A 21,601-nucleotide genomic window follows, 5' to 3' on the forward strand; every position below is an offset into this window, starting at 1 on the left:
CGGGAGCCGAGGCTTCAACTGCCCGCCGCCCCGGCGTTCCCCCGGGGCCGAATGGCTGCGGGTGCCGGCTCTCGCCTCCCCCTTCCCACCTGCCCGGAGACAGGGCCTGACCTCCCTTCTGCAAGGACCTTGTCCCCAGGCTGTTAGGGCGGGGCAAGGGGTGCGTTCCCCTTCCCTCTACTGGAGGCTGAGACCAGCCCAGGACCCCAGGACCCGACCCAGCACAGCCTCGTAGGTGGGGGGCAACGCGCCCCGGCTTTTAGGAGGTCTCAAAGTGACCCACGCCTGGGACACGATGCCACATTCCTCTGTCTCTGAAATGCAAAGGGCTTGCTGTGCAGCTGCAAAGCAGAAACTAACTGCATCCCTGCCCAAATCCTGTAGCTGGAGTACTGCTTCCCCCCACTCCCCCCGTGCCCAGCCCCTGCAGCTGAGGCAGGGGCCGTACTCCCTCTGTTTTGGGGCGTGAAATCAGAGCTGCGCTACACCCTGGCAAGTTCCCAGGGCGCTTCGGCACTTGAATCCCCGAGGGAAAAAAAACACGGGCGGGGACAAGAGGTGCGGACACCGAGAGGTCCAAGGGCCACGGACTGGGGCAGGCCGGCTTCCCCCGGGGGACCGCAGCATCCCTCACCCCGCGCCGCTCCCGCGCAGCCCAGCGGGACAGACCCCGGCCCGACGGGCGCTGGCACCCCGGCTGCCGCATCCCCCGGGGCTGCCACCCGCCCCCGCCTGGCCACGGGCTGGGAGGACCGTCTGCACTTGGGGGGCTCTTTGTTTTCCCCTGGGTTCCCCGGCCACTTGCAGCGCCTCCGTTACCTACCCGGGCTAGTCCAGCCCCCCCGGTGCTTTGTCTTTTGGGGCTATTATTATTATTATTATTATTATTATTGTTACTGCTACGAGCACGCACTCGCTGGCGACTTGCCCCCGAGGAAACCTACCGGCCCCCGGGGGAGGTGAGGCTGGGGGGCTCGCCCGTCCCCACCCCGCCGCAGGCACCCCCCCCCTGGGGGCTGGGGGGGCAGCGAAGGGGGCAGCTGCCCGGCGGCCGCATCGCGCCCGGGGCGTGCCCGGAGGCTCCCCGGGGGCTGGCGGCGGTGCCCCCCCGGGGGGGCGGCGGGGCCGGGCCGGGCCGGGCGCCGTGGGAGTGCGGTGGCGGGGGGCAGCGCGCAGGCAGCGCGGAGGCAGCGCGCAGGCGCGGGCAGGGAGCACCCAGCTCTTTATGGCCAGGTGAGAGAGTCCCGGCGCAGGTAAGGGGAGGATTTACCCACAGGCATCCCGGGCGGGTGGCTTGCCCTCGCAGTCCATGACCGGCAGGGACCTGGGGATCCGGAGCCCGCAGCCAGGATGTCTATCCTTGCCAAAATGGGGGACTGGCAGGTAAGGCGACCCTCCCGCCCTGCGGGGGCTTATTGTTATTTTGGGACGGGAGGCCGGGCTGGAGCGGGAAGGGTGACGGGCTGGCAGGGAGCGGGGGCAAACCTGGCGCCGGGGTTGGCGATTTTGCGGGTCCCCGGGCTGGGAGCTGCCCCCGGCCACCGGCGAGGCCCGGCTGCAACAGGTAGAGAGCGGCGGGCCGGGGCCGGGAGGGGCGAGGGCTGCTCCGCCGCCGCGGCAGCCGCCGCGGCTGTCCCGGCCCGGGGTGAGCCGCCCGGCAGCGTGGGCCGGTGAAGGGCGGCGTGTGCCCGGCCGCCGTCCCTCTGCCCGGGGCTGGTGGCGGCTGTCCCGCCGCGGAGCCCTGGGGCTGCCCCCGCAGCGCGCCGGGCCCCCACGCGGGGCAGCGCCCGTCGGCGTGGTCCGGGGCCGCGCGGCGTGGGCCCGCCGCGCTTCGGAAACGGGCCGCGGGAGCTGAAAGGTCGCTGTGAGCTCCCACCCGAGCCCGTCCCGTGGAAAAATAACGCTGCCGGGTCCCAGCCGGCAGCAGACGCGCCGGGAGCGCCCGTGGAAAGCATTCCCGCGGGGATGCGCTGAGGGGAAAAGCAGCACCCACCAGCGACAGCGGCCAGGCGGGGAAAACGCGGCCCGCCGGGGCCTCGCCTAGCCCCGCGGACCCGGGGGGACCCACCCGCACCACGGGCGAGCCGACACGTGTGGAGTCGCGGCGGCTCTCACACCGGGAGACACTTGGAAGCCCCGACAGCCTCCCGACCTCCCTCCGCTCGGGCCGGATCGCCGCGGTGTGCCGGCTCAGGGCAGGGAAGACGAACCGTCCTGTTCAAACGCCCGGGCTTTTATTGCCGAAAACAGCTTTTTTTTCCAGGACAGGCCAGTTCAAGATGGGAGCCTAGCTTCTTTTTCTGCTCCCAACTTTTCAAATCTCTCGAGTAAGTCTCTCTCCTGACTGCCTGATTAAATTTTTTTTTTTGTGGTAGCAGTAAGTCGTCTGCAAAAAAAAAAAAAAAAAGAGAAAGAAAACGCAGTAATCAAAAACATCTTTTAAATTATTTTTACAGTTAGAACTGGCGTCTTTTGATCGGGTCGGTGCGGAGAAGCGATCAAAAGAGGATTTTAAAATTTTTTTTTTTCACTGAAGTCAGCTCTTACGTAATCGCACTTACGGGCTATCTGCCTTGAAATCTATTCCCGACTTTCCCCTTACACCCCGGCCCTCCTTGCTCCCGTTCCCCGGAGCTGGGGCCCCCCCACGCCGTGCCTGGCCGGAGGGGCCGGGCCGGGCCGGGCGGACCCGCCGTGGGTCACGCAGGAGCCGTCTTCCACTGCCCCGTGCGGGTCTCTCGGGGAAAGCCGCCTCCTACCCCCGCACCCCAGCCGGCCCGGGGCTAGGGGGCAGGAGGGACAAGGGCCGGGCCTTTCACCTACGGGAGTCCCGGGCGGCCGCGGGTGGGAGGCTGTCGCGGGTGGGAGGCTCTCCCGTCCTGCCCGGCTCCGCCAGGACGGCGCTCAGGCACGATGGGCCCCTTCGTTACCCGCCTCCCCTCCTCTTTTTCTCATCTCCTCCCCCCCCCGGGCATTAACTAGGCTTAATCTGCCAGCTCCATTTGAACCTCAATGGGAGTAAAAACAACAATTTACTCTCCTGCCACTCGCAGACAAAAGCGCTGGTGAAAAAGAGCATCGGGGGGGGGGGGGGGGAGGGGGGAAGGGGAAAGGGGAGAAAAAAAAATCCATTTTGGGATTTAGATGTGTGTGTGTGAAGGAGCAGGCCCGGGAGCCTGGAGGCTCTGCCACCTTTCCCGGCGTGGGGACGCGTGTGCCGGGCCCCCTGAGGGCCCACGGCGGCTTCCCCGGGGAGCGGAGGGGCCATTTGCTCCTGGAGGCAGTAAATTTTGCCCCGGCGCCGGGGGGTGGCCCCGGGAGGGTCTCCCAGGCAGACACGGCAGGTTTTGCGGTCGGCAGAGGGAAGTTTCGGGGAGCGGCAGGGCAGCTGGGTGCTGCCCCCCCCCCCCCCCCCCCCATCCGCGGGGATGCCCGGCTCCGGGGCACGCCTGGGGGCCCGGCGGGCGTGGGGAGCCGCGCCAGGCCCGACACGCCGGCCCCACGGAGAGGAGGATGCCTCGCCGTTAGGAGCGGCGTGGGATGAGTGAGGGGGGAAAAAAAAAAGAAGAAAGTCGGGGAAAACGAAGCCTTTCGGTGGATGGATGAAGGCTGGGCACCCGGGGAAATAAAAGAGCAGAAGGGTGGACAAGCAACCCCCCAGGAGGGCGGGCTGAGCGCTCGCTTAGCGGCACATTGTTAAGCAAACGAAGCGCTCCACCTAAGAAAGTACCAAAGTTTTATTACGGTCATTGTTTTGCCCCTTTGCTCAAGTGCTTGCACAAGACTCTTTGGCTCCTGCTGCATTCGCATTACCGCTCGCCCACTTCTATCTGGGAGGTTATGTGGGGTTCGTTTGGGGTTTGGTTTTGGGTTTGGTTTTTTTTTTTGAAGACCAATAGCCAACAGAGCAGAGACGAACAAAATAGTTGACAAAAGAAAGAAGCTTTTCAAATCTCCACCAAAAAGATCACATCAAATCCAGAGGGCAACAGAAGTCTCCGCAGACAATAACCTCGCTAGAGCAAGACCCGACTCTCGTTTCTCCTCGCTTTGGTTTCTTTAAACCTCGGGGGGGGGAAGGAGGGGGGGGAAGAAAAGGGGGTGGCTTCATGGCTAGCCCCAAACTCTTTGCAGATGAAGGGACGGTCGCCTTTTTGATTTCGCTGGCCACTTTCCTCCCCGCTGGCAGGCAGAGGCGCGGGGGGAGCGGCGGCCAGCGAGCCCCGCTCGCCCGCCCGCCCGCCCGCAGGCAGGCAGGCAGCAGGCAGGCAGGCAGGCAGGGCCCGCTGCCCCCCTGCCCCCCCACCCCCACCCCGCGCTGGGGCTCGGCGGGTCGGAGAAAACCTTCTCTTTTTTTTTCTTTCTTTCTTTCTTTTTTTTTTTTTTTTTTTTTGCTCGTGGGCCCTTTCTACCTGTGTCCATCGCTGCAGGTTGTTGCGCTGGCGAGCAATTGGGCTGTTGTTGATATGCTAATGAGGCGATTGGGCTGCGGGTAAAGAGCCGGGAAAGGGAAAAGTTTCCACCATTAGAGGGAGATCTCCGAGCGCGGACGGCAGCGCTGCAGAGCCGCCGCCACCGCGCTCCCCACGCCGCCCCGGCACCGCCAGCGTAGGGAAAGGCAGGGAGAACCAAGCCCTCTCTCTCACGCCAATCCATGAAAATGCTTTGGAAACTGACGGATAATATCAAGTATGAGGAATGTGAGGTAAGCGCTTCCCCCGGCCGGGGCAGAGCCCCCGGCCCCGCAGCTGCGAGCGGGAGCCTGCAGCATCCCTCCGTCTCTCAATTTCGTTTAGGAAAACTTCTGCTCCTTCGCCAGGCTTCCTTGCGGTCCTGCGGCTGGAGAGGGGCTGGGGTCCTTCCCCAGGAACTTCGGGGCTTGTGGAAACCTGGCTTTGTCGGAAGTGTGTGAGGAAAGGCAAACAGGACCCAGCAGCAGTCTGGTCTATAGGTAGATCCTCCGTAGATAAGGCTCTGTAGGATGCTACACTCATCCATATGGATGGATGAATGGCTGAATGAATGGACGGATGAATGAGTGAATGAAAGGGCAAAGAGACAAAGGGAAGAGAATTATTCTTACACGCCAGGTACCCGAGGCATCCCAATAAATTGGCTCAGGACCGACGCTTAAATTCAGCCTTTTCGATGCAGCTGCGGGTTGATCATACGGAGCTGCACAAATTTGCAGGGGTCAGCCGGCGAACTGAAATCACGGTTTTGGGAGTGGTGTTCCCCCAGCCTCCTAATTTTCAGGGCCACGCTCCCACGGCTTTGAGCAATGTTTTAACCGCTTGAAAAAAAATTTAAATCCACCTAATTTGGTTTTGGAGCCGTTCAGCACAGACTGTGGGCGCGCATCTCTCTATGTGTCTGTGCGTGCATCCATACGTTTAGAAAGAGGCGAGTGTCTTTTAATCTGACAAAAAGGAGAAGAGGAAAAAGAAGAGCGATGCCCCGGACCCATGCCTAGTCTCAAACCAACGAATGCTATTGTCACCCGTTTCGCAAAAGTTGCCTGTGCAGTGCGTTTAAACCGCGCAATAAAGGACTCAACTTTGCAAATGAACGCAGTTTTTTGGTCATGACCCACGCGGGAAGGTACTCCCAGCCTCGGCGGAGCCTTGCCGACATGCATGCCTGCGGGGCGAAGGGGGGGCCATGCTCCCTTCCGACCCTGCCGCTGCTTTGGGCGATGCTGTAGCTTAGGAAAGGGACGGAGGACTCGCCAGACTCACCGCCGGCTAAATGATTTGGTGGCTTAGTCCCGGAACGAGGAGTTTGGGATAAAGCTGCCTCCCGGTGCGGGAGCTGAGCTCTTAGACCCACTCGCTGGCGGATGCTTGGTTTCTAGGAATGAGGTGTCAGGGGTGTTTTGTTTGGGTTTTTTTTTTTTTTTTTAAGCCGGAAAAAACCCAATGTACATATTCCTCCGCTGGATTTCGGGAGGAAAGCGTGCCTCTCCCCCTCCCTCCTCCCAGGACCGGTGTTCAAGCGTGCACACGTGCGGATTTCATGGCAAACGGCTTTTGTCGCCTTGCGCTGATGGGACTTTGCAGCGAGGTGCTACCGAACACGGCGGGAGCCGCGGCCGCTCCGCCGGAGCCCGCCGGCTGCTGTGCGTGCCCGTGCGGTTGGCGGTCCCGCTTCTCCTCGGGAGCGGATGCGCGGCGACTTGTAGAGAGGATGGAAAGGAGGGTGGCTGTACCCTGACGGGGATGGGACCTGCCTTTAAAAGAAAAAAAAAGGGAAAGGGAAGCGGAGTAAAAGCCCGGCCAGCCGCGCTCGGCGCCCCGGGGGCCGGGAGCAGGCGGGCGGAGCGCGGGGCCGGGCGCCGGCGGCGCGGAGGCTGCGGCGGGGCAGCGGCGGCGAGCGGAGCGGTGCCGGCTTGAGGGAGTTGTTTGGGAGTTGCACAGCCAGTCCGACGGGTTGCGCCGGAGCCCCGGCTTGTCTGGGCCGGGAGAAGCGCTCGCCTTGCCTCTTTTCCCGGCGCCCTCTCCCCCCCGCGTCCCTCCCGCCCTCCTTCCCTCCCCGCCTCGCCGCCTCCTGCCTTTTCCCCCCGTCTTTTCCCGGATCCTGCGAGAGGGGGGCCGCGGGGAGCCCGGCGGATGCTCCTTGGGCTCCCCAGCCCCCCCGCCCCGGGCGCCCGCCGGCCTCGGCGCTGGGCTCGAAGCGGAGGAGGCGGAGGAGGGCTGACACCCAGAAGGGGAGACACCCAAAAAAACTTTCCCAGCCGGTTTCCGGGACGCAGGCCACGGAGGCGAGCCGGCTCGGCGGCGCGGGGCGGCCGCCGCGGGGGCAGCGGCGCGGGGAGCCCCTCGGCGGGGCGCCGTCGAGGCATGGACGGGGCGGCGGCGGCGGCGGGCGGCCCCGCGGAGCCCACCCCGCGCAAAGGCGGCGGCGGCGGCGGCGCGGCCGAGGGAGGCAAGAGCCAAGCGGGGAGCCAGCAGCCGCTCTTCTCCCTGGGCTTTGAGGCCGGCTACGCGCAGCAGCCGCAGCCCGAGGTGCGCCCGCGAAGGACGGCGGGGCTGGGGGCAGCGGGGGGCGGCGGCGGGGGGGGGGGGGAGGGAGGGGAAGGGAAGGGAAGCGAGGGGAAGGGGAGGAAGGGGGGATCCCGCGCCCCCTCCCCTCTCTCCTTCTGCCCGTCTCTCCCCCCGCACCCCCCTCCTGGCTCCCACCCTCTCCCTCTCGCCGGATCTCTTTCTCTTTCACTTTTGCATGCCCTGCAACCTTTTAAAATGTTGCCCCTTTCCTGTGATTCGTCAGACGCAGCAGCATGTCCCCCCTCTCTCTCTCCCGCTCCCTCTCTCTCCCTTTTTGTCTCTCTCTCCCTCTCCCTCTCCCCCATCTCTGATTAGATACACTGATTCTTCATTCAATGGACGTCATTTAGAACAGGCTCTGCCTTGAGTTGCCTTCTCGCTTCACGCTCGATTTCCAGCCATTCTTCCCTTATTAAGTATTCGTGTAATATTAATAGTCATGAATATCTGCTATTAGGAGTCTCCAGGAAGGCAGCAGATCTGTTATTAGGAGCTCAAGTGAAGCAGCAGCTAAGTCAAAGGAGAAAAAGAAAGAAAGAGACAGAGGAAAAAAAAAGGATTAAGAAACAAACACACACACACGCTAAAAACAAAACCAAAAAAAGGCGAAAAAAGCGCGCAAAACAAAACCAAAAAAGGCAAAAAAAAAAAAAAAAAAAGCAACCAACTTTGACTCCTCACACCACGCCAGGATAGAGAGCTCGCCTTGGCAACACCCGATGAAGGGCAGCAGAGATCGGTGCAAGTTCTGATGGATTATAGTGGCGCGCCCGCGGTGCAGGAGCAGCCCCGGCGCCCCGGTCCCGCCGCCCGCGCCTAGCGCCGGGCTCCGGCCGCGCTCCCTCCGCGCCCGCGCCGCGCCCGCACCCGCGGGGCTCCGCCGGGGGCTGCGCGCTCCGCCGGTCCCTTTCCTCTGCCTTTTGTTTTTTTTCTACCTTGACTTGTAACCCCCGACTCTTCGCAGATGTTAGTACACAGTTTTTCGGCTATGGTGAGTTGCTTCACGTTTCTCTCGGAGGGGGTTTGGTGTGTGCTGGGTGTTGCTATTGTTGTCGGCGGTGGCGGTGGCGGTGGCGGTCGGGGTTTCGCACCCAGCTTTCCGGAGAGGGCTTTTTTTCCTTTCCTTCATTTTTATAAATTCGGTGATTTACCTCCCCCCCCCCCCCCCCGCCTTCTCTCTTTCTTTTTTCTGCCCCCCACCCCCCCTTTTTTTTTCTTTTTGGTCTGCTTCGAGCGAACGGCAAAAGGCTTTGCTTGGACCCCACCGCTTCGATTCCTTCACCTTGCCACCTGCAAACGGGATATTTTCAGCTTTCTCGTTTCCCTTTTTCGGGACCGTGGCTCTTTCCCTGGAATCCTCCCCCGTGGAGGCCATGCCTTTTTCCCCGGGCGTACCTGTGGGCTCTTCTCCCCGGCCGCGGGAGCCGGCAGAGCCCTGCCGAAACGCCCGGGCGCCTTTCGGTGCCGCTCGCCCGTCGGTGCGGCGGGGCACGGGCGGCTTCCCCCCGGCTGCCCGAGCATTCCTCCGCTTCCCCGGCCGCCGCCGCCGCCCCCGCCGCTCCGAAGTCGCCCGCTGGCGAGCGGGGAGCTCGGCCGGGCACCGGGGCGGCTCTCCCCGTCGGTGGGGGACCGTGGCAGTGCCTTCGCCCCGAAGCGTTTGTAAAACTCGCGGGGGGAACGACCGGTTTGTTTAGAGCCTATTTCGGCGTCTTCTGGTAACAAAATGGCAGTGGGCTTGGGTTTTCCAGGGTTTTCTTGGGATGCCTTATCGGTAATCCCAGAGACAGTGTTTGTCTCGGTTCTGTCCGGGGCCAGCGGGAGGATTTTGGGTCGCGGTAGAATTATTATTTTAATAATGCCCGCTTACGAATTGTTCTTTATATTTGGGGAAATACCGCTCCTGAAATGCCGGGGCGCGATCTGTTGGGATTCCACGCTGTATCGCCGCAATGTTTTATTAATTATTATAAGCAGTCCTGTTGTAATTATTGCTATTATTATTATTATTATTATTATTATTATTATTATTATTATGAAAAAAAAAAGAGAGACTGCCTCTTAACTGTGTGCGAGGGGAAATCAGAGGCAGAGAAATCCCCAGGTCTGCTCTCCTCCGCCTTGGAGCGGACGAATTGCTCATCTTTGCCCGATAGGTGAAATTCGCCAGCCGATTTTGAGGAGAAACAGTTTGATTTTATCTTTGTTTTTCTTTTCTCCCCCTCCTTCCCCCTCCCCCTCCCCCTCCCCCCCCCCCCCGCCGCCCCCCCACCTCAGGAGCGCCACGACAGTACCAGCAACGGGACAGCCCGGCTACCCCAGTTGGGGACCGTGGGTCAGTCTCCCTACACCAGCGCCCCGCCGCTCTCCCACACCCCCAACGCCGACTTCCAGCCCCCCTACTTTCCCCCCCCTTACCAGCCCATCTACCCCCAGTCTCAGGACCCCTACTCCCACGTGAACGACCCCTACAGCCTCAACCCCCTACATGCCCAGCCGCAGCCCCAGCACCCAGGATGGCCGGGACAGAGGCAGAGCCAGGAGACGGGGCTGCTCCACACGCACCGGGGTTTGCCCCACCAGCTCTCAGGGCTCGACCCACGCAGGGACTACCGGCGGCACGACGACCTGCTGCACGCCCCGCACGGGCTGGGCTCCGGGCTGGCCGACCTGCCCCTCCACTCCATCCCCCACGCCATCGAGGACGTGCCGGTAAGCAAAGGGGCCACCCCGGGCCCCGCTCGCCCCTCTCCCCCCTCCCCCTCCCCGCGGGAGCTGAAATTCGGGGGGAGGGAAGGGGACCCCCCCAAAAAAAAGGGGGAGGGAAGAAGAGACCCCCCCCCCAGGGAAAGGCGAAGCCCCCACCTAGAACAATAGGTTCTTGCAGCTCGTCCCTGCGCGACGCCTCCCCGCTAACGCGCCCGCTAAAATATAAATAAATCAAATGACTGTCATCGTTAACAATATCTTTCCTTCTCAATGACAATAAGCTGTTACGATTGGAAGAATATATAATATCACCACAGGGCCGTGCATGCAGGGATTTCTCGCTGCCTTGGGAAAAACACGAGTCTGAAACGCGAGATCTCATTAAATGTCCTCCCAGGCAAACGTAAAGGGGGAAGGGGGGAAAAAAAAAGTGGGTGAAAGTGGCCTAAGAAGGAAAAATCGGTTTCCCGTGATTACGGCATTGGCATGTGGGATAACGACATCTGAAGTTGTAAGAGGATACGGGCAGATCCTCTTCTCTAAAGGAATTAATTGACAAATCAGGGAAGAGGTATATTAAAACGCTGCCACCTTCTTTTAGCAGCGGTGCAAAGGGATGACCTCATAAATCATTAGCTATAGGTTATCAAATTCGAGCCAGACCTGCTACACCCTATATTAAATTAAAGGTTGGGAGTCTATTGGAGGATGCATTGTTTGGGGGACCTAATTCCGTTATCGATAAACACAGATTAAAAAAAAGATTTCTAATTAAGCATGACATTAGCGCACAGGCTATTTACGAGGCAAGCCAGGGCTATTGTTCGGTTAGGAAAGTGGCCTTATGCACCGTGATAGGTTGTGATCAAAGTTCATCTTTCTGGGTTTCTCCCCGAAAATGGAATTGGAACGTGGCAATAAATTTATTAAAGCCCACAGAGCTCGCGCTGAGGGACCGAAGCTGCTCGACTTGCAGGAGGAAAGAGGAGGAGGGAACTGTGGTATCTGGATGTGATTTTTGCTGAAATGCCATCCCAAATTACAGGATCAAATATTACAACAATATCTTCGCTGACAGTTTAATGAGTACAGTTTCGTGTTGCAAGGATAATGTTCAGATGAACTTACCTATTTTTGGGGGTCATTTTAAAATCTTTTGTAAATTATACTTGGGGAAAATAGTGAATTTATTACAGCCCTCATCTGGCTAAATTAGCCACAGAAAATTGCTGGTTACGTTTAGCAGTTTTGCAATAAACGCATACATTTCCCAAAGTGGAGGATTTAGTAAGCAATTTGGATCCGTTAAAAGCAGGTCGATTCTTTAAACTTGATATAAAATAACATGGAGGCAATAGTAAGAATAAACTAATTCGTTGACTGCGAGCCCCTGATTGCTGTAGGAGGAACGTGACCTAAAATGTTCTCTTGAATTCTCCCTCTCCTCAGTTGTGCTCTGTGGCAGTGGGCTGATTCGGGAAGCCTCCTCTGCAGATATTTTAAGTACAAATCATTTGATTTGCCTTTCAGGGATCTATGAATTAATAGCATTGCTATACTTCATGAAAACCGAATGCCATCTGTTTTAAATCCTTAAACCAGCCCAGCCATTTTTTTTTCTCTGTAAAACTGAATCAGCAGGCTACATGAAGGAAAGCATAAAAACAAGAGGATGTATCTTTTAAGAGTATTTTATCTAGTTATTAAAAAAAAAAAAATCCTTCACAGAAATCTGGGTCGGGAAAGGGTCGTTTTTGAATTTTTCCGTTGCTGCAACAGTTAACCTTTAATAAAAATGACTGCTAAATATTTAAGAAAATCAAGTAGACGGTGAAAATTATTTAATCATAAATATCTCTGTGGGATTTTAAACTTAACAGTCCTCCCTGTATGGAATATGCGTAGAAATAACACAAATAAAAGTATTATGCCACAGTACATTTACTTTATGGGTTTAGGGTGCATGCATAAAGGGATCATATTTCCCCATATAGTTAAAACACAAGAACTGCAGCAGTAGTCATTTCTGAACATTTCTCAATTTAATTATACTTAAATCCAGAAGCACTTTAGGCAAGTTACAAATGAGAGCATTGAGTATAATAAAACCTGTAATAAAGCAACTTAGTACCATCCACCCGGAATCATTGAGATCAGGCACAATTAACAGGAGCATAAATCCAAGACAGAATGGAAAATGTTAGAATCAGTATTATTGTTGGACAAAGACTAGAGAAGGAAGTAATAGTTTTTTAAATGGTAATGCCTGGGTTTTGTAACGATTGCGAAATCTTCTATCTCAGCAGCACTGGTGTTAATTTGTAAACACAGCCAGACATTATATTGCCTGTCAGTTTTGGGAATTAGAAAACACGATTTCATTTGACTTTCTAATCACGTCGTGGCTCCGCCGCGCCAACCCCAGCTGTAGCCACGACCGCGGAACCTGCGAGGGGACAATAGTGGGGGACCCCGGGGTGCGTGGGGCGGCGTGGGGCCTCCCGCCGGGCCCCCCGGTGCCCCCGCCTTTGTGCTTTCCCTCCCGCGGGCGCGGGAGCGGGCGCAGCGGCGGGAAGGGCCGGGGCGGGCCGGGCCGGGGCTGCTTCCCGGGGAGGAGGGACGGGAGGAGGGAGCCCGCCGAAGCTGGAGGCCACTCGGGTGCCGGGCTCGGCCGGCAAGCCCCGGGGGTCTGGGGGCGATTTATTCTTTTTCTTCTTCTTCTCGGGGAACGAGGGAAGAGCCGGGAGGGATGCAGGATTCCTCCCGATAAAGGAAATCCCCCCAAATCCCGTGTCCCCCCCTCCCGCCGCAGGATCTGTTGTTTCCCTCCCCGCACCGTGCCCGGGGAGGGGGGACACAACTTCTCCCGCACCCCAGCCCTCCCCGCCTTTTGTTGCGGTTGTACATTTACATCCCTGCCTGTTCCTTTTGTTGCAGCACGTAGAAGACCCCGGTATTAACATCCCAGATCAAACTGTAATTAAGAAAGGTAAGCCGTTTCCTTGCGCATACCAAACATGTCGTCACAGGCTGGGGACTACTCGCAGGGAGGACTTACCGGCCTCCCCCCCCCCCGGCCCCGGGCTCCTTCCCCTGGCACGGGCTCTTGGCCGAAAGGTTGGAGGCAGAGAAAGCAAACGGGCGATGCGGGTTGAAATCTGTCCAACCCGCTCCTTAAACGGCCGCGTTTGCCGGGTATTTTAATTATTGTTGTCGTTCAGGAGGAAAAATGTTAGCAGATGATCTCGAAAATCCGAGCCGGTATTGGAGCGCATTAGCAAACAATTCGGTGGTGGGGGGTTGCCCCTTGCATCTGGCTTAAGCGTTGTTGGGAAACCGGGCTGTGAAAGAGAAAACGTTGTTCCTCCTTCTTCGGGTTTTCTTATTTAAATGACGGCGGTGATGAGGTGGGCTGATGGAGAACAGGGGGCGAGTTTCTGCAAACTGATGGCTGTCCGTCAGGGCGGGTTGGTTTTCGTTGGCTTTGTGCGCTTGCTTCGCTTGGAATTGAATTGCTTGGAAACTGTTCCCCAAATCGTGCGAAATATTTACGGCGCGTTTTCACTCGGCTCTCTTTTCCCGTCTTTCTCTTCGGATGACCGAAGGATCGGGAAGGGTGGCACAGGGCAGCTTGCAAAGGAGGTTCTCGGTGTAAAGCGTGGGTTTGCCTTTGGATCCTGTGCAGGGAGCTGCTGCTGGAGTAAAACTCGCGGGGCTGAACGCGTAGTTAGCTGCTGCCTGCTCAGAGGGGTGCCCCGGCTGCGCAGCCCGCCTGGAATTGGGGTGCCCGGCAGCCAGCGGAGCAAGGTGCTGTGCAGAGCCGCCCTCCTCTCCAACCCTAACCGCTGTACAGCCAGCGAGCTCAAAGTTTCATTTTTTCCCCCCGTCTGTGAAGCCTTTGTCACGTCAAATTAGATGTGCAAGGGATAAATCTTAAGAGATGCTCTTTCCAAGTCGACATGATAATTGGCTCTTTTATTAGTAATCTCAAGAGTTCGTTTAACTCCTGTTGTATCTATTAGCCTTCCCAGAGCTATTAACGTCACAAGTGATCTATCCAAAACGGAGAGAGCCCCCCGCTCCCTCGGACTGCGCCCGCCAAGAGCGCCGGGCTAGGGCGGAGGAGAAGGGGAAGGCGGCCGCACGCCCGCGGCCGGGACCCAGGGCCGGCGGGCACCGCATGCCGAACGGCGGCGCGGCCCGGCGCCTCCCCGCCCGCCGCCGCCGGCCAGGGGCGGCCCGCCCGGGGAGGGACCAGGCTTTATTTCGGGGAGCGACCGGCGCCGGCCGCCGGCGGGGCGGGCTCCGCCGCCCGGGCACCGGCTCCTCGCTGCCGTACGGGTTTTCCACCCCAGAAGCTGCGCGCTGGGAGGGCGGCGGGGCGGGCGGAACGCCGCCGTCCCCGGGGGAGCCTGCCGGCACCCCAGCGCCTATCGCCGCGTTGCACCGACGCCTGGCCCGCCGGCTGCGTGGCTCCCCCGGGCACGGCCTGCCCTCCGCGGACGAGGCTGCCGGCGGCGCCGGTTGCGGGCCGGCCTTGCCCGTGGTGCTAACGCGGCCGGTGCCGCCGTGCTTTAACGAACAGCCGTCAGCCCCCCGACGGCGTGCGCCCGCTGCGGGCTGGGGGGGCCGGGCAGCGCGGGGGGCCGCCGGGTTCTTCTCCGATGTCTTTGCTGCGGGACGAGGGTTGCCCCGCTCTCTCCCTGCTCCTCCCGGCGAGCGGAGGGGTGGCCCCGCCGCAGCCCCGCCGGCCGCCCTGCCCTCGCCTGCCCCCGCTCCCCCCCTGCCCCGTAGGCGGTGCGGGGCCGGGGCCGGCCGCAGCGAGCGGCTCGGGTGCCCGGTGGCGGCGGGTTCCCCCTCCCCGGCTCCCCGCCCGCTCCTCACCCTCACCTCCCTGCTCCTCCCTCCCTGCAGGCCCCGTGTCCCTCTCCAAGTCTAACAACAACGCCGTCTCCTCCATCCCCATCAACAAGGACACGCTCTTCGGCGGGGTGGTGAACCCCAACGAGGTCTTCTGCTCGGTGCCGGGCCGCCTCTCGCTGCTCAGCTCCACCTCCAAGTACAAGGTCACGGTGGCGGAAGTGCAGAGACGCCTCTCGCCGCCCGAATGCCTCAACGCCTCCCTGCTGGGCGGAGTGCTCCGGAGGTGAGGGGCGGGGAACGAACGCGGGAGGCGGGGTGGCGGCGGCGGCGGCGGTGGCGGCGAATAACGCCCGCTGCCACCGGGCCGGGCGGGCGGGAAGGAAGGAAGGAAGGAAGGAAGGAAGGAGGGAGGGAGGGAGAAGAAGAAGAAGAAGGAGGAGGATGAGGAGGATGAGGAGAGCCCACGCGGGGCGGCGGAGGGGGGGGGGCGCGCGCGGCGCCCGCCGCTAGGGGTCGGGGCGCGCGCGGCCGCAGGGGCAGCGCTGCGAGGCGGCGGCGGGGGGGGGGGGGGGGACGGACACTGTAGCCATGGCAACGCGCAGCCTTGTGTGGCCCCCGCGCCCCGGGCCGAGGGCAGGGGGCCCAGCACGGCCCGTGTGTATGTCCCCGGGCCACGGTGTCCCGTCACGGCGATGAACCCCTCCTCCACACACGCACCCCAGAAGCGGGGAGGTTACCGGCAGGCGGCCCGCCACCGGCACCCAACCCTGCCGCCCGCCGCCCTGGGCCTGCGACCTCACCCAGGCAATTACACAGCGCCTGGGCAGGGAATAACATCCAGGATAATTAAGCCAGTTCCCACCTCCACGGCCCGGCTCGGTCCAGCCCTGCCGAAAAGCCGCAGATGGGCCACGCAGGGATCGGTGTGAGGGCAATCATGCTCCGTGGCGGTCATGGGGGCTGCCGGCCTTACAAATCGGCCTCCTCCGGTAACGCCTGGGCCGCTGCCCGTGGGCTGTGGGGAGAAGCTGCCCCCGGGCCCCTGGTGCCTTGGGAGCTCAGGCGGCTGCCTCAGGGGTCCAGCCCTGGCCGTGAAGTGCCCAGAGCTCCCCACCGGCCTGGGGGCTGACCCAGACCTTAGTGAGGGCCCCTGTTCCCTAGACATGGAGCCACCCAAAGCCCCTTTCTATGTCTGAAACCCAGCTTTCAGCAACGCTCACTCTTCAGCCCGCCACAAGTGTCCCCGTCCCCCCCAAACCCCTTACTCCCCTCCACGGGAAGGCGACATTTTGGGAGATCTGGGAGTGGGTGCCCCCCACCAGCCCTGTTTCTCAATGCCTTTCTGTGCGGAGCAGGGCGAAGTCTAAAAACGGAGGGAGATCTCTGAGGGAGAAACTGGACAAAATAGGATTAAACCTGCCAGCCGGGAGGCGTAAAGCTGCTAACGTTACCTTGCTCACGTCGCTCGTGGAGGGTAAGTGACTCAAAGAGCCGGGAGGGCTCATTTGGAAAATGTACCTGTTGCTTTTGCCTAATGGGAGAAGATTTGGTGTTGGGTTGTTTTTTTTTTTTTCCCCCGAGTCAGTGCTGCTTGTTGGAAATTGGAAGAGCGTTATTTTCTATGCCTCAGAAAAAAACCATTAATTGCATGCCTTTTATTTTTGTTTTAACCTGAAATGGGCTTGTGTGAGTCCTGCAGACTCAGCATTGCATTCTACCATTTATTTGCTTTTAAGTCTCTGAGCTAGACGCTTTCGGGGCCCCATCTTGCTCCCTTGTTCAAGTGAGTAATCTCTCCCCAGAGTAAGCGGATCTCATTGGGAGCAGCATGGGAAGGATCCCTGCGAACGGGGGCTGTGGGCTCAGCCCCGTAAGAAACCCGAGTGTCGAGTTGGAAGTTGCGGGGAGCAGAGCCTCTCATGCTTCACTGCCACTGCCATCCTTCTGCCACAGGTGGACAGCCAAGCAATTTTAAATGTCAGAAACTGCAGCTACTTTAAGTTTGTTCTCCCTCCCAGCCCGCAGCCACATAACAGTAAATCATTTAAGTTTTCTGACATCTGCATTTGAGAAATGCGTGACCATTACTTCCTGAATTAATTTGGGAATCCTTGACCTCAGCCATGAATTAATGGTGTCCTGAAAGCCTCAAAGTAGCACCACCACCACCCCCCACTCCCTTTTGGTTCTCATTTTCAGAACACATGTTCCCTCGGCTGTATCGTTCCCCTCTACTTTGCTCTGGCCAGAAAAGGTGCAACTTAACTTTTAATGCCTTGGGATGCCCTATGCTGTCAGAACCGGGAGGTGGGAAGCTCAAGAGTTTGCAGTCATTTAGTTTTGAAGCAGTTGCTGTGTCACACTGACTGGCACAAAGTAAGCCCAAGGCCAGCAAATAGATCCTCCTCCTTTCCCCTCGCTTACGGGTTCAACTTCATTTTAGACCGGTTCAGTCTGCAGAGTGCTTTTAAGCTCAGCCCAGGCTGCGCAGGTTTAGCTTAAGTTTGGTTGTGTAGGAGGGAATTTGTTGCTTTGTTTTGTTGTCGCTTCGCATTCTGCGAGAAATGTTTCATGTTCAAAGGGATGGGGAAAGAAGCGCTGCACAATGCCACACTTCATTTTTTTAAACATCAGGATTCGTGGCCGCACTATATTTATACTGCGTGAAAATTACTGCGTCTTCATGTTTTTGAAAAGGCTTTGCAACTGCATCGATGTGCTGTAGTAAAAAATCACGAGGGGAAAACTTGTAAAAAGTCTAGATTTGGTAGATGCCTCACATTGTTTGTGATGTTAATGAATATGGAGAAGGTTTTATGGTAATCTAATGTTCTGTTTGGCTTTCACATACAATGGCTTTAAAAGAATGATTTTTAAAAAAAACAAAAACCAGAGGCCCAATCTCCAGATAACATAGCAATGGTGGCTAATTTTGGGGGGATGATAGTATAAACATTGCTGGGGCTTTGAGTCCTGTAGCGATGAGGCAGTTTCTAGAGTACTGTTATTGTTTATGATCCGCTCCATTTTATGGAAACAAGCTCACTGGACTGAGGCTTTGAAGCTCTAATTGGCGCATGCGTTCTTCCGGAGCTAGAGCTAATGGCAGGAAGCCCTGCAGTAAAAACCAACTGGTTCAGGAAATTAAAACCAAAGATTTGAAAATCAACAAAACAGACAGACTCGGTGGAATGACCCTAAAATTCTCATGGTTAATCGTTTGGGGGTGAACATATAATTATATGCGATCAAGTTAAATTTTAAACACTTAGCTGTTTAATGCATTTTATTTAGAAGAGCTCTAGGAGTAATTATGATCAATATTAATCATTGATGCATTGCAAAAGAATATAGAGACATGGCTGAGGCAAACAAACATTTCCAGAATAAATAGCTGTTAACAAAGTGTATGTAAATGGCTGTGTACAGGTATGGATATGTAAATCTGAGCACACATTCTAGGTGGATGGAGCCTGCCTGTCTAAAAGTATCTGGTAGTCAATGTAAACTTTAAAAAATTCTTATGCGAGATTTCACGTGTAACGATTGTCATGAAAATACACATTTGCATTGCCCTCGACTGAAGCAAAGAAAACTCCTGCAAGATAAGATGTGATTAGCATTTCTTACCCTACCTTTTTCAAAGAAAAGAAGTCCAAGCCTTTTAGAAGAAAAGCCTGAGTAGAATGTAGCGCTTTTTTTCCTAATGGATTTTTGCCTCTGTGCGATGTGTACTGATGAGCTGTGTGTTTCCCTCCCATCCCCACCCGTGCCTCCCTTTTCAGGAGAAGCAGTACATCTAGCTAGAGATTTTGGGTACGTTTGTGAGACAGAATTTCCTGCCAAAGCAGTAGCTGAATTTCTCAACCGACAACATTCCGATCCAAACGAGCAAGTCACAAGAAAAAACATGCTTCTAGCTACAAAGTAAGACATTTACCTTTCTGGCATGTTGCTCAGAAGCGAGGGGAGGGCGACAAACCCGGTTTGGGGGCTTTTATTTATGAGCGTTTGCCACTTGGCCAGTGGCTGATGGTTTTGCAAATTGTGAGGGGGTATATTTGCTCTCCTGCTGTAGGAGAACTCTATAACCCAGCTTGGTTTCCATCAAGACAGTTTGTGCAGATTACCTTGAAAGCGAGTAGTGAAAATTGTGGGTGGATGTTTAGTTAAAGAAAAAGCAGTAATTCTTCAGAGCGAAACATTTTCTGGGCCTTTTCACTTAGCTTATCAATTTAGGTAGAAGGGGAAGGCTTCCCATTGACAGTAAAATAAAACTGGCACATTAAACTGATTTCAGTTCATTAAAATCGGCAATGGTTCTTTCTGCCTAAGCAGCTCTGTTACTTAGTGAATATAGAGATATTAAAAATATATTTTAAATGACAATCTGTACGCAGTTAAAATGCTAGTGGAGTTTATCATTGGTGGGGCTGCCTAGACTTCCAGGTGGTGCGTGAAAAGAAAATGATTGTTTTGATATGTTTGCTGGAAATTAAAAGGGTTGTTTAGTAGCCCTTAATTACCAATGGAGGTGTCACCAAAGGGCACAGTGCCAGAGGGCGCAGGCAGAAGATGGGAGCTGCTTTATGGCTGGAAGACATTAACGTGGGTTTTAGAATACAGACTGTTTCAACACGCCTCTGAGCTCTCTTGCTATAAGGTGTGTTATTTCCCCAACCATTTGTGCAGCAAGTGGATGATATAACCTAACTTCTGCACCGTGCCCTCATATCCTCTCTTCCCACCTCCCTGGGAGGAAATTTCCAGACCCCAGTTCGCGTCAGCCTTCCCCTCTGTGGGAATGTCCCTTTGGATTTGGAGATATAGATGTACATATATAAATGTTTCAGAATACCCTAATTTAAAGCCTCGATTCCCCTCTCTGCCCTCACTCTTTCTTCCCAACACAGAGGCGTGTTTTAGCCTTGTGAAGGAAGAGGCCCATGCCTCTCTCCAGTTCCAATAAAAAAGGATCTTCCAAGATGTGGATAAATCCCTGAACTGCCCTTGGGATATCGCGCCCCATCTATTCCCTTCTGCCTTGCTGGGGAACTTTAAACTGCCCGTCTGCTCCAAAACCCAGCTGGGCAGGGATGTGTGTTTGTGGGGAGGGTGCGGGGGGCTGCGATACGGAGATCGGCAGGGTAGGCGGGAGGTGCGTGTGTATCTGTGTGCCTGTTATTTGTCTGTCTGTTGGCTGGGGCCGGGGCGTGATGCGTGTGCGCAGTCGTGTGTGCATGCGAGGTGAAGAGGTTTGTGCGTGCCAGGGAAGTGTGAGAATCAGGGGGAAGGATGTGTAGAGAGGCGAGGGAGAGGCGAGAGAACGCGTGTGCACTCGGGGGCAGCGGCCCCCTTGATCCAGGGGCTTGTGTAATCTAGCAGGGAGCATGCACAGGCTTTGCTGCCGCCAGTGATGGTTCATTTCTCTCCCTCTCTCTTCCCCTCCCTCCCTGCCTCCCTCCCTCTGTCTCTCTGCTCCATTTGTGCTACAGACAGATCTGTAAAGAGTTCACCGACCTGCTGGCTCAGGACCGATCTCCCCTGGGGAACTCGCGGCCCAACCCCATTTTGGAGCCGGGCATCCAGAGCTGCCTGACCCACTTCAACCTCATCTCGCACGGCTTCGGGAGCCCGGCGGTGTGTGCTGCCGTCACCGCCCTGCAGAACTATCTCACCGAGGCGCTCAAGGCCATGGACAAAATGTACCTCAGCAACAATCCCAACAGCCACACAGACAACAGCACCAAAAGCGGCGACAAAGAGGAGAAGCACCGAAAGTGAGGATCCCCCCCCCTTCCCCCTCATAGCCCATCGATCCATTCATCTCCCTCCTCCTTCTCCCCTGCACCCAGCACCCCAGGCTACAGCAACAGAATGAGCGTCCTTCTGCCAGTCCTGTTCTCTGACTCTGCAGGACTGCTCTGCCCTCTCCCCACACCCCTTCCCAGCATCCACATTTCCATTTGCTCCCTCTTAACTTCCCCCCCTTTCCCCGCTGCCACCATCGTTTTATCCCAGTTTGGAGCCTAAGAGAACAGAACAGGGGGACGGAGCCAGCAAAGAAAAAAAAGTTCTGTCTTGAGTTTGTGAACTTTTTTTTAAATAAAACAAAAGGAGGAAAAAAAAAAAAACAAAAACAAAACAAAAAAAGGACTTTTTTTTCTAAAAATATATTAAAAAATAAAAAAAAAACCAAAAAGAAATAAATAATACTTAAAAAATTCTATGAGCTTCACCGGACTGAATCACCACCTTCCCTTACATAAACTTCAGTTAAGATTGTAGCCATATTAAAAACGAAAAAAAGCGAAAAAAGTACAACAGCAGCAGCAACAGCAAACAAACAAAAGGCAAAAAGGACTGATGACATTTTATCAGTATTGTGAATAAACTTGAACACAAAACACAAGCAGTTCCATGTCATATCTTCAGTTGTAGAACTTTTTCCTGTCCAAGGTAAAGCGACCAACTTGAACTTTCTATTGCAACACGATTCACGGTTATTATATAAGGGAATCAGTGTTCATGTATGTATATATTTATTTATGTGTAATTTAATGGGAATTGTAAATATGGTGAGTCTGTTTTAAGCCTTTTTTTATTTATCTGGTGATCTCGTTTACCTCTTGTTTAGTGGGTTTTAAATCTTCCCCTCTTAGTTCATCATGTGGTTCATGGTACTTATTTAGATATCAGAGGTTTTTTGGGGTTTTTTCTCTGGGATTCATCATTTTTAGCCCTGTTGTAGCATGTTAAAGGCGACAATGAAGCAGCTGAACAAATAAAAAACCATGAATTTTTATATATAATTAGTATGACATTTAGTTTCTCGTTGAAGATAAAATAAAGTGATGTTGGACCCTGGCAAGGTTTTTAAACATGTTAGTGGTTTTACAACCCTTATGTATTGTGGAAAATGAAAGAAGTTATTTTCATCCACTGTCCTTCTCCCGAAAGCACCATCAGAGCAATAAATTAATATTGTC

At 56.1% G+C, this 21,601-nt stretch overlaps 1 protein-coding gene across 3 annotated transcripts; it reads left to right on the forward strand.

Moving 5' to 3' along the window:
- The first annotated feature begins 1,350 nt into the window (after positions 1-1,350).
- On the forward strand, positions 1,351-20,396 carry TFAP2A (transcription factor AP-2 alpha). 3 transcript variants are annotated; one of them, XM_075495628.1, is made up of 7 exons: positions 1,351-1,383; positions 9,318-9,752; positions 12,687-12,738; positions 14,664-14,895; positions 15,968-16,086; positions 18,398-18,539; positions 20,108-20,396. In XM_075495628.1, exons 1-7 carry the CDS (start codon positions 1,351-1,353, stop codon positions 20,394-20,396), a joined length of 1,302 nt encoding a protein of 433 aa, XP_075351743.1. The 3 variants fall into 3 exon arrangements, with proteins under 3 accessions (XP_075351743.1, XP_075351742.1, XP_075351741.1); XM_075495627.1 differs by lacking the exon at positions 1,351-1,383 and adding an exon at positions 4,655-4,705; XM_075495626.1 differs by lacking the exon at positions 1,351-1,383 and adding an exon at positions 8,008-8,034.
- The last annotated feature ends 1,205 nt before the right edge of the window (positions 20,397-21,601 follow it).

Source organism: Mycteria americana, chromosome 2 (assembly GCF_035582795.1).
Source record: "Mycteria americana isolate JAX WOST 10 ecotype Jacksonville Zoo and Gardens chromosome 2, USCA_MyAme_1.0, whole genome shotgun sequence".
Lineage (NCBI taxonomy): Eukaryota > Metazoa > Chordata > Aves > Ciconiiformes > Ciconiidae > Mycteria > Mycteria americana.

Coding starts and splice junctions, on each gene's coding strand:
- TFAP2A (XM_075495627.1), top strand. CDS start 4,655: ATGAAAATGCTTTGGAAACTGACGGATAATATCAAGTATGAGGAATGT. Junction 14,896..15,967: donor CTGGGCGGAGTGCTCCGGAG/GTGAGGGGCGGG, acceptor TGTGCGGAGCAG/GGCGAAGTCTAAAAACGGAG. Junction 18,540..20,107: donor AACATGCTTCTAGCTACAAA/GTAAGACATTTA, acceptor TTTGTGCTACAG/ACAGATCTGTAAAGAGTTCA.